A 17,252-nucleotide genomic window follows, 5' to 3' on the forward strand; every position below is an offset into this window, starting at 1 on the left:
TGCAATATTAAACTGCAGAAAATGCATATTTTTATGCTCTGAATCTACTGTTAACTGAGTTCGAACTTTTTCTTTCTTCCCTCACAGGATTCAAATGAGTATGTCTTTATTAATGTATGTATTGTATGTGTGTATTGTATGTATTGTATGTATTGTATGTATTGTACGTATGTACGTAGACAGGAATGTATATAAGTCTATATGTAGGTATGGTAACAGGCAAACTTGGTTCAGAAGCAATGAAAAGATGCACATAGGAGTAGTGGGTCAGGTAAAGAAGATGATTTGTAATCCTAGTTAACGAAGGAGCTGTTGCGTTTGTCTGGAACTAAATAGATAAGAGGAGCCAGTAGTTTCCTTTTCGCTGGTGAATACGTTTTGTGACTGTTACTTTTCCTTCTAATCTATGAGTTACTTCTTTGTAATCAACATCAACACTTAGGTCCTAATTACGTAATCTGGTGGTCCAAGGACCGCCAGACCCATGGTGGCGGTCAGGCCGCTGCTGCTGTGGCGGTCTGCCAGGATCGGTGATCCCGACGGGCTGACAGCGGGTGCAGGTTGCAATCAGCCAAGGTGGAACGATTACAACCTGATTCTATGCCAGCCATTTCATGGCGGTCTCACCGCCATGAAAAAGCTGGCAGAATACAAGTGCAGGGGGCTACAGGGGGCTTCTACATTGCTCATCCCCTGCACAGCGCCCTCATAAAGCGTGCTGTCTGCACGGCAGACAGTGCGCATTACGAGGGTGCTGGTGGCCCTGCTGGTTGCAGCATTGGCTCGATTATGAGCCGGCAACAATGCTGCCGCCGCTTTCTCGCTGGGCTGATCTGCAGAAACCTTGGTGTCCGCCCGTCAGCCCAGGAGGAAAGTCATAAAGGGGCAAGTGGGAGGTCACCACTACAGTGGCCGCCACCCTGTCGGGAGTTCGGCGGACAGGTGTTCTCATCCGCCAAACTCTTAATCGGAGCCTTAGTGCTCAGGACTGATTCCTCTGTCTATTTCTGCATGGTATCTCCCCAACACCACACAGGTATTTAATTTGCAGCAATACAGAGAAAACAAAGCTACAGATTGGTCTGTGGAGCCAGGGCATTATGCACCAGGTTTAACTGTTTAATTTAAAACATATATAAAGCTTTATATCAACATAGAGAACTCTGTAATACCAGAGCATTGAAGAATATCATCAACAGACTGGTTGATGTCCGTGTCAAAGCAACAAGACATGTTCAAGGCATATCTACTATACACAAAAGAAAGTTACTTGTAATCTTACTTCTTCACAATAGGTAGTCTCCCCGAATTCATTAAAAGTGGTATATCTACATGAACGCGTGAGATCCCGATTTTTACAAATCTAGATTTAAAAAAATATATATATATCAAATCTATAGAAAAGATGCCCAAGAAGGCAATATTTACTAATTGCTTTGATCAGTTAACCAAAACATAAGTTAAAAAGTAGAGTTAGCTAAAAACTTTAAATAGTGTACTTCGCATGAACGGAAAGAAAGAAATGGTGCCCCAATGTAAGACCATGCACATAGTAAAATTAGACCTTACCTCTTTAACAGTCCTGGTGGTCTGTTCTACCCCATCTTGTCCAGAAGGGTGTTGGGTAGGCAGCTCTTCTAGTTTAAAAATTTGTGGCTGGAAATGCAGATATGTGGGAGTCGTTTTTATGAATTCAGGGAACATACCCATTGTGAAGAACTACTGTAGCTTTTCAGTCTTCACTATGGGAGTCTCTGTGATATTCATAAAAGGTAGACTAGAGTAGCAAGCTAGCCAAACCTTAAAAGTGTAATCAAGGCCACAGATTGAACTCTTTAGGTTACAAAGGATAACCTGACCCACCAAATTGGTCTTGACACTAAAGATTAGCAAAGGTATGGAGAGACCACTAAATGTGAGCCGTACAAATGTCAAGAATTGGGACGTTGATCATACAAAATGGCTTCCCCCTTGTGGAATGGTCCCTAAATATAAGAGGTAAGGACCCAATAGCTTTTTCATAACAAGCGACATTGTTGGAATGGTCCCTAAATATAAGAGGTAAGGAACCAATAGCTTTTTCATAACAAGCGACATTGTAAAAAGTAGCCATTTTACTACGGTCTGTTTAGAGGAGGCTAGGCCTGTTCGCCCAGTTCCATAATTGATAAAAAACTGTTTAACCTTATGATTCTATTTAATGTAATCTAAATAATCCAGAAAAGACTTCTTAAAATTAAGAGTATGCAACAATCTTGCTGCCAGGGCTAAAAAAGATGGGTAAAATGTATGGTGAGGAATTGGTCTGATTAGTATGATAATCAGAGACAGTCTTTGGAAGAAAATAAAGACGTTCTTAAAGATGCTTTATTGCAATGAAAAAAATGGGTATGGTTCATCAGTAGACAGGGGCTGAAGCTCACTCAACTAGATTACTTAACAGCCGCTAAAAAAGCAACAGTCCATGACAGGAGCCATTAATCACTGTTGTGCATGGGTAAATACGGACTGGGAGGGATCAACTTGGAGACGAGCAATCTATTCCCAGGGAGAAGGCGGCCTTTTAACTGAGGGAGACCATTTTATAAAGGCCTAAAGAAAACCCCTAATAACTGGAATAGTGAAAATATGATGGGGAATTAGAATAAGCACCAATGACAGCAAATGCTCGCCAATAAATTAATACCATAAACCAGACTTTTCCGGATAAAGTCTATAAGTTTTTCTTCTGGTCTGCCTGCCTGGTGACACTCCAGTAAGCAGACCCTCTTCCACATAAGTGTATACGATTACCTCCTGGAAGCATGCTTCACCTCTCTCAGGATGGCCATAAAGAATTTCAAGTGTCCATACTGCAAGACCTCAGGAGGAAGGTAGAAAAAATTCAGTTAGGGAATGCTGCGATGGAAGCTCTTACCAGACATCCTGGAAAGCAGATCCAACCTCATCTGCAGTCTTGTGTGTAGCAGAACTGACACCTGAAAGAGGTCCAGACACAGCCAATCCTAAAGTAAGGGGAATTCTCTTGACCAGGTTATCAAAAGTGCATTCCCCACGCATCAACGTTTTGGAAATCTAAAAGGTATAAGCAAGACATTTTACATATCCTTCTGTTGCAAGTAAGCCTAATTCCAGCTGTCCCCAACAAAAAATATCTTTCAACAATTCATCATGTAAAAACCATTTGTTGTCCTCTAATAAATGAATACTCCGTTTGCCTGTCACCACTGGAGACGGACTGCCATCAGCAGAATGCCCATCGTCAGCAACCAACACCAAGCTGTCTGTGCTTCCTGGGAGAGTACCCTAGACTTTGTCCTAGCCTGCATTTTTAAATAAACGGTAATGTTGTCCATCTGCAGTAGAAGGGTAAATGGACCAGCAGAACTGCAAAGCCAGAGAGAACTGCAAATCAATTTCAGCATGTTGGTGGGGAAGCCGTTTTTCCGGTGAGGACCACAGCACCCTCGAGTTTTAAGACTATCCATTTAAGCACCCCATTCTTCCAAAGAGGAATCGGTCAACACTGTTTGTGAAGGAATAAAAGGTGGAAAGAGATCATTATTCTTTTGTACCACCCCTGGGGTCCGGCAGGGAACACCAAAACAGTTGCACTGGGTCATCTCAGTTTTGTGACCTCTGACACCACAGATCCTGCAAGTTTAACTTGCACTACATGAGAGAGATGAATATAGCCAAAGATTCTGTAGGAGAGGATAGTTAACTTACTGAAGGGAACCGAACAGGATAGAGTTGTAGACATTCATAACCTGCAGAAAGATATCTTTTGGAAGGAGGCACTTGTCTTTTTCCCCCCAGCCTAGAACAGCACGTAAGTATGGAATACTTTCGGTTGGAAAAAATGAGGATTGCTTTGCATTCAGAAAAAACACAACTTTAAGAGCTGATCTACTGTCCGCGGTAGGCCTTAGAAATTTTCTGTGACTTGAACAAATGGGTACATGAAAATAGGATTCCTGCAGACTAATTTCATCAATTCTTTGCCTTCTTTAGATCTAAAATGGGGTGAAAAACTTTTTGGGGACCATTGCTCTTCAATAGAAAATAACAGAAATACACTTTTTAGTTCAACTGAAATCCCAGCACTATCATGTCTTTGTCTAGAAGAATTAGTGTTTTGAATCAGAAGATCTCATATTGCATGATTCAAACCTCACAGTGGAATCTGATGGGGAGAATTGGACCGATTATGCACAATATATAGCAAACTGAAGCATTTTACTCTAACCAAAAAGGCCTACACTTTTCACCATCCTTAAATCTTACCCTTAAATAATTACCCTGGAATGAATTGTAATTTTTGTGAACCTAACATCAAACCTGAGCCTTATGTTTTTCTTTGTTTTTGTAAAATAAATATCCTCAACATTCCCGGTTTTAATTTACATACCTTAATGAAATGTCTACCTTACTTTACTAATAATGGTTATTAATTTTACTAATACTTTTAAGATTAATAATCCGATTATTCATTAAATAAATAATATATGAACAGTCACAAAACCCACAAAGCCCTCATTATTTTAGAAATAATGTTGCGTTAAGACTTTCCTTTAGGTTATGAGACTTTTATCCTCAGTGCAAAGAAAGAGGAACAGTTATGGATGTTATCGGATATATGTGATAAGATGTACTGTGATTTGTACTGAGACTGTGATGTCATTGTTTATGCGTAATGTAGTTTTGAAAAAAGTTAATTTTATTGGCTGCTGTGTTTGTATGGTAATAAACAGCAAAGAAGGAGAAGCATAATCCTCGCCTCTGTGTCCTTAATAGAATTGAAAATTCTTGATGCGCAAGCTAGATTTTCTTTTTTCTATTCATTTCCAAAAAGAATCTTTTTGCATAAAATGAATCACCGCCACAGCCAACACATTTTATTCTACTCAACTTCTGCAGGGCATATAAACTGTAAAGAAAACTATATCCTCTAGATTCCTTCTGGATACTCGAACATTGTAGTCTACTTTCAACACCACCACAACACTTTTTATTATATTGATTAAATAATTCCCAAACTCCAATCCTATAATGATGTAGCGATACACAGATATACTTCACCTCGCAACCCCATGTACTGGAGATAACTGGGCTAACACTGACATCAGAATCCGTGTCCTGTGTTCTGAGAGAAAAAAAATCAAGACCTACTGCCAGCTAAGTATGCCAGAAAATTACTATGTTTAAGTAGATTTGCTTGACAAAGGGCTTAAAGTTGTTTTTCAATTGTAACTCAAGCTTCCTGATTGATGGTATCCAGTACTTCTGCAATCAGACCGGTGTGGCAGGATATTCAAAATAATAAAATAAGAAAAGGCCAACAAAGGAGCAGAATGCAATGTAAGGTAGTAAATGCTCAGTTGGTGTTGCAAAACATTGAAAAACACCATGAAGAGGGTGAACTAAGATAGCAGCTCAGTGATGTGGCAACCAAGCGGTCAAAAGCAGGTGACTTAAAGGATATTCTACGTTGCCAGAAGTGTAAACGGATACAGAGGTGCAGATCAACTGAAAAAGACATCAACTCTACGGAAGCATGGGACTATCCTGGAGAATTAATGGTGTTGCTTCCGTAACTGGTGACAATGGGATAAACTAAATACCAAATACAGTATAGCTATATCATCCTCCCAAGAATAGTCTGTCTTGTAGAGTTTCTTCAGACTGTACGCAATAGGGAATTGCATGGATTGCACATGATTCGTGAACTACTTGCAAGGTCTAATATAGCATAATGGGTAGGGTTGTTGGTGATCAGCTAAAACCGATTATAAACAATAAATCAGCAGCAAAGAAAATGCATTGCATGCATTAGCTCAGAATCTTTATTAGGGTATAAGATGAACACAGTACAGTTCAGAACCAAGAATATGCAACCACTGCTCTCTTTCTCCTAGTATGTACTTCAACAAAAATAGGTACATGGATCTGTTCTGACCCTACCACTAACTCAGAACACATTTACTCACACAGAGGCAACAGAAGGAAGTTCAACATTCATCCCTATTGCCTCCACGTCAAAATGAAGCTTGGAACTTATGTTGCTGAAGGAAGGCTTGACACTTGGCAGCAAGAGCATCACCTACACAAAGCACTGGGACTGCCGTGAATGTGAACATATTGAGCTGCGCTTCTTCCTTCTCCCAACATGGAAAATGTTCTATAAAACTACAAGCTGCACAGACCACAAAGATAATTTGCTTTGTGCAACTCTCATACATTCCCAGGGGAAACAGCCCAGCCCTGCTTTCAAATTAACACAAACTCCCTTAGGCACAGCACTTCTTTCAAATTAACACATAATCCCATAGGCCCAGCTCACAACGTAAAATATACTTCATTCACGGTGTAAACTGCACAGGCAAACAATCCAAGATCTGCCTCAGATCAAGAAGATTCTTTACTACCTCAGCTGCTGCTTCGTAGAGCAGCACAGTTTGGTGTCAAAGTACCAACAGCTAATAGAATGCATATGAATTCTTAGGCCTCTATCCCATGATGAGGCAGAGCAGCTAAAAGGCCCAGATCAGACCGCTATAATACATTAACCCACTCCTTTCTTGTGATCTCGACACGAAGAACAGGGAACTGGGGCACTGTCTTCAATAATAGAGCACTGAGCACCGCACAATGTATTAAAAAAAATATATGTAGTATACGCTGAAATTCTTAATTCATCAGATCTTTATAATTTGTTTGAAGTATAGAGTAGCAGGAAGATGTATTAAATGCCCAAACATTGATTTGTAATCACATCTCAATGAGGTGTAAAGATACTTCAGCCATGCACATCCTTTACTTGGGGTGGGACTGGACTACTGGAAAGAGACGTCGGAGTGCTGGTTAAAGAAATAGGCATGGAAGTGAGAGAAAGAATGAAATGGTACTGACAGGGAAAATGTAGGTATAGGATACAAAGAAGGGAATGAGGAGCAGGACAGAAGGAAGATTGAACTGAAAAATGAGTAGATATTGAAAGAATGTAAAGTGGAGCAAAATTCTTTATAAGCACTGGAAAAACACCAACCTCGAGAATTTCTGCAGAGCAAAAAAATAAAAAAAGTAAACAGTGATCTGATTATTACAGATTTTCACAATCTTTGAATTCACTGGTGTGCAATGAAAAACATCAAATACAACACATAGCGACAAGAGGAAAGTTTAAAGATGAGTTATTCCCTTTGCTATTCAGTAAGGGCAATGATCAATAAACGTACACTTTTTTGAGTATATGAATGGAAATATGAACAGAGTTTTGTCATAATTGACACTGCATTTTTATGTGTCTCTAACAGTCTATCATGTCTTTTCCAAGAAAAGACACAGATGCATTTAAAGCATTTTTTTTTAATCCCCCTGTTCTGAAATTGTTTTAAACTCTGATGTGGTCCTTCATCTACATTAAGTCAATGATGGCAAGACAAAACACACGAGATCAGATCGCAGGGACGGTATGCCCTCCCCTCAGTTCCCTGCAGCAGCTAAAAAACAGAGACCACAGTGCAGGATATATTGCCCAGAATAGAACATCATAAAGGGCTGGGCCCGGAAACACCTGTCACTATACCTACCAAGCAAGCATCCCTGAGCCCACGCACTGAAACCACAAAGAAAACTGAACAAAGCAGCGAGGTACACATTATAGCTTATAGCACATACAATACCGTCCCTTATTACCAACTTGGTGCACGCTCTGTGCAGTACCAGCTGCTAGTAGAACTGCTGCAAACCAGAAGATAATAAACACCAGGGGGCATCCACATAAACATACAACGATTTTAAAATCCAAACCGGGAAGTAAAGTTTCCCGTTTTTTAAAATTAATTTCGAAAAATAATGTTCTTGTTGCATAAAATCAATCATTGCTACAATCACAGCGCGTTTTGTTCTACTGAACTTCCACAGGGCAATTAACTGTAAAGAAACCTATATCCCCAAGAAAACATACCAAAAACTTCACTACTCAATCGACTTCTATCATCTCATCTTTCTACCCATGCAAAGGGAAAAAACCTTTCTTCAATAACTTGAGCTGGTCCATAAAAGTGCTTGCGATAAGTAGACAAAAGGATCCAGGGCTCTAATCGTGGCCACAGACACACAGGTGAGGTAGCCTGCCTATAAAGACAGAGTGCACAGTGTCAGCCATTTTAGAAGACTCTGCAGCGCCCTTTGTTTCCGCCATGCCGCGCGGTTGCCTCATCTGTGCGCCACAACCACCGCTCTGAGGCTTCCCTTCAGAAAGAAAATACCAACTACCGCCATGTTAAAAACCAACACAGCTTTTACATCACTGGGAAAAGCACAAACAGAGATTTAAAAAGAGAAATAAATCAAGGAGACGTATTGTCCCCATTAACTTGCATTGAAAAGGGGGTAATTTCAGGCAGGAGAAAGTTCAATGAAAACTATTTGTAGCTTTAAAAATCTCTCGTCTGAATTAGGTCTGTTGGCATGTATGCGTGGAGAAAGAGAAAGAGAGAGAGAAAGAGAGAAAGAGAGAAAGAGAGAAAGAGAGAAAAAGAGAGAGAAAGAGAGAGAAAGAGAGAGAAAGAGAGAAAAAGAGAGAGAAAGAGAGAGAAAGAGAGAGAAAGAGAGAAAGAGAGAGAAAAAGAGAAAAAGAGAAAAAGAGAGAAAGAGAGAGAGAAAGAGAGAGAAAGAGAAAGAGAGAGAAAGAGAAAGAGAGAGAAAGAGAGAGAAAGAGAAAGAGAGAGAAAGAGAGAAAGAAAGAGAGAGAGAAAGAAAGAGAGAGAAAGAAAGAGAGAAAGAAAGAGAGAGAGAAAGAAAGAGAGAAAGAAAGAGAGAAAGAAAGAAAGAAAGAGAGAAAGAGAGAAAGAGAGAGAAAGAAAGAGAAAGAGAGAGAAAGAGAGAGAAAGAGAGAGAAAGAGAGAGAAAGAGAGAAAGAAAGAGAGAGAGAAAGAGAGAGAAAGAGAGAGAAAGAGAGAAAGAAAGAGAGAAAGAAAGAGAGAAAGAGAGAGAAAGAGAGAGAAAGAGAGAGAGAGAAAGAGAGAAAGAGAGAAAGAGAGAAAGAGAGAAAGAGAGAAAGAGAGAAAGAGAGAAAGAGAGAGAGAAAGAGAGAAAGAGAGAGAGAGAAAGAGAGAGAGAGAAAGAGAGAGAGAGACCCCGACCCCTATTGGGCTGCCATGGAATGGCTAAAAAAAATACAAAAAAACACCTCTTCACATTCAAACCTGCTGCTTATCCATCACCCCCTTATATTCCCACCAATGGGCAACCCGCCCAGAGAGAGGCAATAGTCTATCATGACCGCCAGGACCTGGAAGCACAGGGCGGTTCTGCCAGGGTATGATTTTAATTAACGCATTCTGCTAGAGTGTGCCTAAAGTAAGCCACCTTGGCATGAAACCAGTGCTGTTCTGTAAGCGGAAGTCATTTTCCAATCACTAATCCACAAACTGGAATGTGTCTGCAACAGGAACACACTCTGACTGTTAAGTGAAATAAACTGGAACAACAATATTAACATATTTCGCAATCTGCCGACAAAGAAATTGCGCCTACCGCTTTTATCCTGCAATGCTCATGGGTGTCTACAATGCAGAAATAGTTCCAAGACTTCCATATATTGTAATTTGTATTTTATGTCATGATGCCCAAATATTTCAAACCTATAATTCAAAGTGATTTTATTACAACAAATTGTTTTGGGCGAAAGGGTATGCCAGGGGGTTATCATATTACAAAACTACATTGATCCATCCGGAGAAAACACCCTCAACAATGTCTAATCCATACATAATAACAATGATTACCAAGCATGCAGCATAGATACAAAAAACATTAAGAATACATCCATTACTCCATTTTAAAAATTCTTTAATAATTTACCATATATATTCATAGAACTTCCTACCACATCAAGACAAAGAAAAGGACAGAAAAAGTGCAAAAGATAAAGTGCTCGTGATTAGAAACACAGAAATCGACAACAAATCTCCCACATATCCATTAACACATTAAATTCAAAAAGCCTGTTGGTTGACCATTACCCAATTGAATCAACACTTATTTATGCCCGGTTTAAAATCCCCAATTTTGTCCTAATATTGTAATTTATAATATGATTAACCCACGTCCTTCGGATTCTTATTGGGTTACCCTGTGTAGATTGTAATATATAGGGTCTTATTATAGGCACTGCGGAGTAGGGGGCATACACGCTTCACGATGCCCAAGGTCTATAATTTCTTGTGAGATATGGGAGCGTGAGGGGCCTCTTGCCACGTTTTGCAGGAGGGCTCCATCACTTTGAGTTACCCACTGCTTCATACAACAATTTTTGCCATTTCGAAGTGGACTACTGAATTTAACCGTACCAATTACAGACCTTGGAAGGCTGAACTGGCCTTTTAGGGGACTCAAATCCACGACCTGCATATGAAACAGGATGGCAACAGCTAGAGCTTAACTCACCTAGCTATCTTGCCAACTTAATTCATGGGGAATTACATACTTTCTGTGCATTATAAGTTTAAAACTACGGGGGCATCTCAAAGCATACAATGTTATATATGCAAGCAGTAACCGCATAATAATGTCCAATGAGTCCCTTTAGTGTTCAGATGACAGGTTACCTTTTTATTTGATTTTTTTTACTTGACAAAACAGAGTACCCACATTGTGCGATGCAGGTGTGAGTAGTATATCCCATCCTTTTTTAAAGGTTTGGTTTTGTGAGCAAAGCTCTCGAATAGACCTTTTGCTTACAACATACTTAGAGTGAGCTTTGGACCAGACACTGCCTTTCTTCAACCATCCTCTAGAGACTTTTTTCACGTTCTGAATCAGCCCCAAGGAATTTTCAGATCTCCCCTACAGCTATTGGCTGTTTTGGTGTATTCTACCACTTCCCCTCGAGTCCTACTAATTATCTACTTGAGGGACTACTTTACTACTATAGCCCTAGCTGTCCCTGCTGCTCGCTCCCTACATCCTGCGCTGTTCTTCTGTTTCTCCAGCGCTTCATTTTCCCCTCAGGGTGCTCCTCATTACTCCTGCATGCAGCCCTCTCATAGCTAGTTTTTGCTCTCCCTCTTGTGTGCGCTTGCTATTACTCCTGCCCACCATCAACCGACCCCAGAATGTGTTCTCAGAATTTCCAACAGGGCGGGTCTTGACTATTTTCCTCTGTTTCACTGAAATGAAAGTCTGTTTACAATGAAGCCTCCTTTGCTTTCAGTACCACCCTCTTTTAGTTCCTGTGTCAAAAAAATGTTAAGTGAAAAATAAGCCTTAGTTATTGGCCTTCTTTTGTTTCCATGTCGATAAACTTACAGGAGGACTATATTGGAGGCTCTCTTGACAGCCAACCTTTATTTCAAATAAAAACAAAAAACAGGACTGTCTCATAGTCAATCCACCTGTTGTTGCTGATCTGGCTTTAATGTGCTTTCTACATGTGTTAGTATATCAAATCCAGGCCTATTGGCTTTGCCAACTCTTTGTTTCTCTTAAACTCAGATGTCTGTAGTCTTGTACTTGGAAAAGTAAAAACAACAGGTAAGAGGATCCAAATTAAGATGCACAAATGGCGTAGCTACTCACAGTTGAGAGGTGACACCCCGTGCTCTCTGAACAGTGACCCAACTAGTACATTCAAGATACGAGCAGATCAGAAAGTCTCAGCTGCCTCGCCTTGTCTCGCCCTCTTATACCTTCCAAGCTCACAGCTGGGCTGCTGTGTCCTCACTGAGCACTTACCTCCGGAGAACACCCGCGTGTTCCCGCTGTTGAAGGCCAGGCAGAAGATATTGGAATGATGTTCGCCCTTCAGCTGAATGGGATGGACTCGGGAATGAATGGCTCGCTCCATGTGCCAAAGTAGGACCCTGCGGTCATCTCCACCTGGGAAGGGGAAACAAGCATATTAAGGTATGATATACACTTCAAATGTTTGATAAGTAAACAAAAACACCTACCCATGTAGCAGTGCTCTGAAAAACCAGACTCATAATCATCAATGATCAGGCAAGTACTCAAAATCCAGTAATACACAAGGTATCTACCAGTTTTTGGCCTCCTTGTACTTTGTTAGGTTACATGCTGCAACATCACCACATGTGGTGATCTGTCACCTAAACTGCAGAGAGACTTTAAAGGGGCAATATTCCAAAATCACCAGAAGAAATTGGCACCTGGCTTCAGTACAAATACAACATCGTCCAAATTATATTATTTTACTAGGAATGTTATTTCTGCCTTGTTAATATTGTGTTATTTATTCACACATAGTATGTATTTGGTAGTTACCTTCACTCTTTACTTTTAGTAGTGGGTACTTATGGGGGCGGGGGCCCTTCCAAGTAAATTGTACATCCATACTAATTATTCAACAACCTGCTCATCATTACTGAAACACTGGAATGGGGAAACAATATAGACTGGAAAGACGAATCATACGATATGCAAGGCATAAACAGTTTTTCAAAGATCTGGCAGTGCTTTCAAAAGTACCAAAAAAATACTAAGATAATCATGACCATAATTCAAGTAAGTAAACGGGGGCGTAAAGGAGGTAGGAAGCCGAAATAACCGTAAGAGCACTATACACCACTACGCCTCATCACACCCTCTACTGCCCAACCCATACTCAAGAAACCCACTGTGGATCCATCCATTCATGTGAAGTGCTGCCCTGTCTTACAACTCTCTTCTCTAAAATCTTCAAACGCATTCTTCTTAGCCACCTTTTTGTGTTTCTTACTTTCCATAACCAACGAAACACAACCTCTGCCAGACTGGCTGTAATACTGTACACAGCGCTGAAACTGCACTTCTTCATACGTGCACACCATACAAAACCTTCACTCATACTAATACTGCTTTGTCATCTCTGCAGGTTCCAATACCACCAACCACACTCCTCTCCTCTCTAGTTTCACCTCTCAAGGCAAAACTGAGGTAGCACTCAACTGGTTTGCCTGCTCTCTCTGACCACCTCATTCAGTCTAGTGGTGTTCCCTCTCCAGCCCTATTCGGATGACCCAAGGGTTCCTTTCGGGTGGCGTCAGAGTCGTCTATGCTACTCTTTTCACACATATCCCTGGGAGACATCATATAGTCAAATGGCTTATCATATTGTCTACACTCCAATGATGCACATTGTTTTTTTTTTTACTTTGCCGGAATTTGTTTGCAAACTCCAGTCCAAAGTCTCTCGTGGCAGCCACTGGATGGCTATCCTTTCCCTTACAGCAAACGCATCAAAGACAGAAATCATTTCCCTGCTAAATCAAAAGATTCACATTTCCCAATTCCTTTTCTAGTTTGTCTCTAGAAACTCAACCCACACTGCGCTCACAAACCTCGACTATAATGGCCCTAGCATCCCACAGCACCTGCTTAGCTACTGGCACAGGATACAAGTCTTCAATATCCTCAAAATCCGTCTTTCCATCCCCTCCCACACAGCCAAAACACTAGACTGCACACTTGTTTTGAGAAGCTTGGACTACTGTAACAGCCTCTTACTCAGATCCCCTCTATACTCAGCTTCCACTGGACAAAGCACTTTTTTGAAAGTCGGAAGTGTGATGGAAACAAAAATGTTAACAGGATCAAAACAAATCAGAACACTTTACTGGTGATGTGAAGATGATAAATATTTGCTGAAACCCTATATCCACACAATATCGTTTGTACGCTACATAGTTTATCAGGAAACCTGCATGTCAGTGGAAAAGTCTGTGGCATTTCAATGGAAAATGAGTTGTCTGTAAATGGCAGTGCACCACCACATCATGCGTAATATATTTATTAAAAGTGAGAGTTTTTAAACATTAACCAAGAAATATTCCTTCCCCAGCTCTGATCATTATTCTATTAGTGAACGAAGAGGCGCGCCAGGGGTCATGTGTACCTTATACATGGGGTAGATTCTTATTACACAAGGAGGAAAAGTTTAATCTATTAAATCTAACAAAAGAGTATTTTTTGTACAGCAGACATGATGATCATCTAATCTCACTTATTTGAAGGTGTTCTCATGTGATGATGAAGAAAAAGGTGGCTCTGTGAAGAATTTGCCTAGAATGTCAAAATTTGAGACCAGTGTATGGGTCAAGTGCATTACACTTTGGTCGAGTAAATTGTTCAAGTCACGAGATCTGCAGATCTGGTAAGCATTTTAATTAATGCTCGAGGTCTGAGCTTGGTTTACTTTTCTATTTGCCCTCTTCTGGTTATTGCGCTGCACACATTGCCAAGTAAACTTCTTCTTGTGTGATAGTTATGTGCATTTTATTTTAGTTTTTAATTCTGAATCTGTACGGACCACCTAAACTATGATTAGGTCTTGCCTGCAGCCCGCACAAATACAATGTTGCTTGCTTATGATCTGTTCCTTTTAAATAAATAAAAAAAGGGGGGGTCTTTTATTCCACCCAACACTGGCCATTCATGGGCATAAGTATCACTCGTCTTTGCTGCCTTAGAAATCTACATCACGTTTAAGGTGTCACTTCCTTTTCATGGTCTGGCTCCCATAGCACAGCTTTTGCTGACAAATAGAGATGGGCTTTGGCTCTGCGCACACATGAGCCACAGCTACATGTTTTGATTGGGCAGAAGTTTACAAGTTGTATGCTTCCACAAAAAAAGTGCTTGCGTTCCACACAGCTGTGATCATTTTACTTATGCAGCTGTTTGAGCTTGAACATTCAGGACCACACACACATTGCAATGCTATTAAAGTGTTTTCGAAAACTAGATAATTTATGTTGTTTCTCTGGCAGCATCAGTAGTGAGAGGAGGGCTGTCACTACCCTAAATGGACATTTAGGTCTGGATTGATAGTGCAACTCTCACCTGACTTTATAACCTATACCAGGATTCTGCAAAGTCGATCCTGGAGAGCCGGTCCATGTCAGATTTTTTGCATGCCCACATTTAGAAAAATGTAGATTTCTGAAACATATTTTTTCTAAATGTGGATATGCTAAAAATCTGTCATGGACCCGGCTCTCCGGGACCGACTTTGCAGAACCCTGACCTATACCAATTTTATCCTACAGTTATTTGCTTTCACACAAATAGCCATTCCCAAGCTGTTTATTTGCAATGTTTCACATTACCACATACAACACTACTTTAAAGCCATACATATTCGAATTGCCAATGCATGTCTTTGTGTGCAGCATGGACCAAGCACGGATTGATTTACCTTAATCAGTGTCCGTCCACTGCTTGCGCTGTGATTCAGGTACAACTTGTTTCACTGGCCCAACCTGGCTCCATCTCCTTTATCCCCAAAAATATATATGTTGCTCCCTCACCCACTAGCCCCTCCTGACCTGAAACACATTTAATTATAAAGAGTTACTTCCTGGATATCATCATCTTCACTATTTAACAAATGTTGAGATCCTGAGCAAAAAAAGAGTTCCAAAAACTGCCAAAGATTGCCATAAACTAGAGTGCTTGCAAACCCGGAAGACCGAATGTAGTTACTGAGTGCTAAGTCTTAAAAAAAACAAAGCTCCTACATTGGATCAAAGGCATCAGACGTTTACCAGTCGCGGCTCATGGCATGCAAAAGGGACGGGGCGGCGCGGGAAATTAAATTAAAAATAAAAAACAAAACCTCTTACGTCCGCCGCTGCTCCATCCACTCCTCCCGCTACTCTACAGGCATAGGCTCCAACCCTGCCCTGCGCCAATCCTGACACTGCATGGAGCAGCCTCAGGATTGGCTGGGAGCTCCCAGCCAGGACGCTCCCAGGCAGACTGGGAACCTGTGCAGCCTCTGTCCAGCCCAGCAATTGCGTTGCTGGGCTGGAGAGGGCCCACTGCGCATGTGTGTTCGGCTGGCCGGAGACGACTGACCAAACACACACATGCACTTTGAGGGGGAGTGTTGTGCACTCCCTCTCACTGCTCGTGACCCCAGCAGCCTGACCCTTTTCCCCAAAAACTATAAATAACAGTTTATTATCGTTTTTTGGGAAAAGGTTTGCAGCTACTGCTGCTGGCGGAGTGTTGGGGAGGAAGGGGTGTACGCTCCTCGGCCCTAATGGAGGAGCCGCCCCTGATGCATACAAAGATCTTAGGTCGAGATAACAGGTATTAGATTATAACTGCATTGATATGGCACAAGGGTTTGAAGTGCTATAGGGCAATTCAGAGGCAGCTCATGCAACTTTCCATACCACCCCACTCAACACCACTCCTCTCAAGTCAGGGCCACTCCATTCTAACAAAGCCAGTAGATTTCACAAAGGCGAGACCTATAGGCTTTGCCAGTTCTTTTTTTGTGAGGCTTTTGTGTGTTAAACTATCTATTAGTGATCTGGACTTTTCCTCTGGTTCAGGCTGTTAAAACCAGCAGAGGGGTGAGGGAGGGGTGTTGTGTGTTTTTTGTATCTCTATCTCTTTGGCACTTTGAAAACAAACACCAATGATACTTAACTGCAAACATCCCACTTCCTAAGATGTATGACACATTTTCCGGATAGTTTACGCCTTCTGTTCGCTGCCCCTGACCTATGCTACCTACATTTTCAAAGTGCTGATATGCCAGACAACACCGGATGACTGCACTGTCTTACGTCACATTCACGGAGGTCAAACAGAAAAAAATCCTTTCTTACTACCCACCTGTAAAGAAATGGCTCCCTGTTGCAGTTACCCCCCACTTTTTGCCTGATACTGATGCTGACTTGACTGAGAAGTGTGCTGGGACCCTGCTAACCAGGCCCCAGCACCAGTGTTCTTTCACCTAAAATGTACCATTGTCTCCACAATTGGCACAACCCTGGCACCCAGGTAAGTCCCTTGTAACTGGTACCCCTGGTACCAAGGGCTCTGATGCCAGGGAAGGTCTCTAAGGGCTGCAGCATGACTTATGCCACCCTAGGGACCCCTCACTCAGCACAGACACACTGCTTGCCAGCTTGTGTGTGCTAGTGGGGAGAAAATGACTAAGTCGACATGGCACTCCCCTCAGGGTGCCATGCCAACCTCACACTGCCTGTGGCATAGGTAAGTCACACCTCTAGCAGGCCTTACAGCCCTAAGGCAGGGTGCACTATACCACAGGTGAGGGCATATGTGTATGAGCACTATGCCCCTACAGTGTCTAAGCAAAACCTTAGACATTGTAAGTGCAGGGTAGCCATAAGAGTATATGGTCTGGGAGTCTGTCCAAAAACGAACTCCACACCTCCATAATGGCTACACTGAATACTGGGAAGTTTAGTATCAAACTTCTCAGA

The 17,252-nt window shown here is 41.4% G+C and overlaps 1 protein-coding gene across 1 annotated transcript in view; it reads right to left on the reverse strand.

The window, feature by feature from the left end:
• The window catches only part of DCAF5 (DDB1 and CUL4 associated factor 5), a 231,457-nt gene that overhangs the window by 168,796 nt on the left and 45,409 nt on the right, over positions 1–17,252 (reverse strand). The window contains exon 2 of the mRNA XM_069208970.1: positions 11,743–11,886. Coding sequence (XP_069065071.1) covers positions 11,743–11,886 — 144 coding nt within the window. The remainder of the gene's footprint in view (positions 1–11,742; positions 11,887–17,252) is intronic.

The sequence above is a fragment of the Pleurodeles waltl genome, chromosome 9 (genome assembly GCF_031143425.1).
Source record: "Pleurodeles waltl isolate 20211129_DDA chromosome 9, aPleWal1.hap1.20221129, whole genome shotgun sequence".
Lineage (NCBI taxonomy): Eukaryota > Metazoa > Chordata > Amphibia > Caudata > Salamandridae > Pleurodeles > Pleurodeles waltl.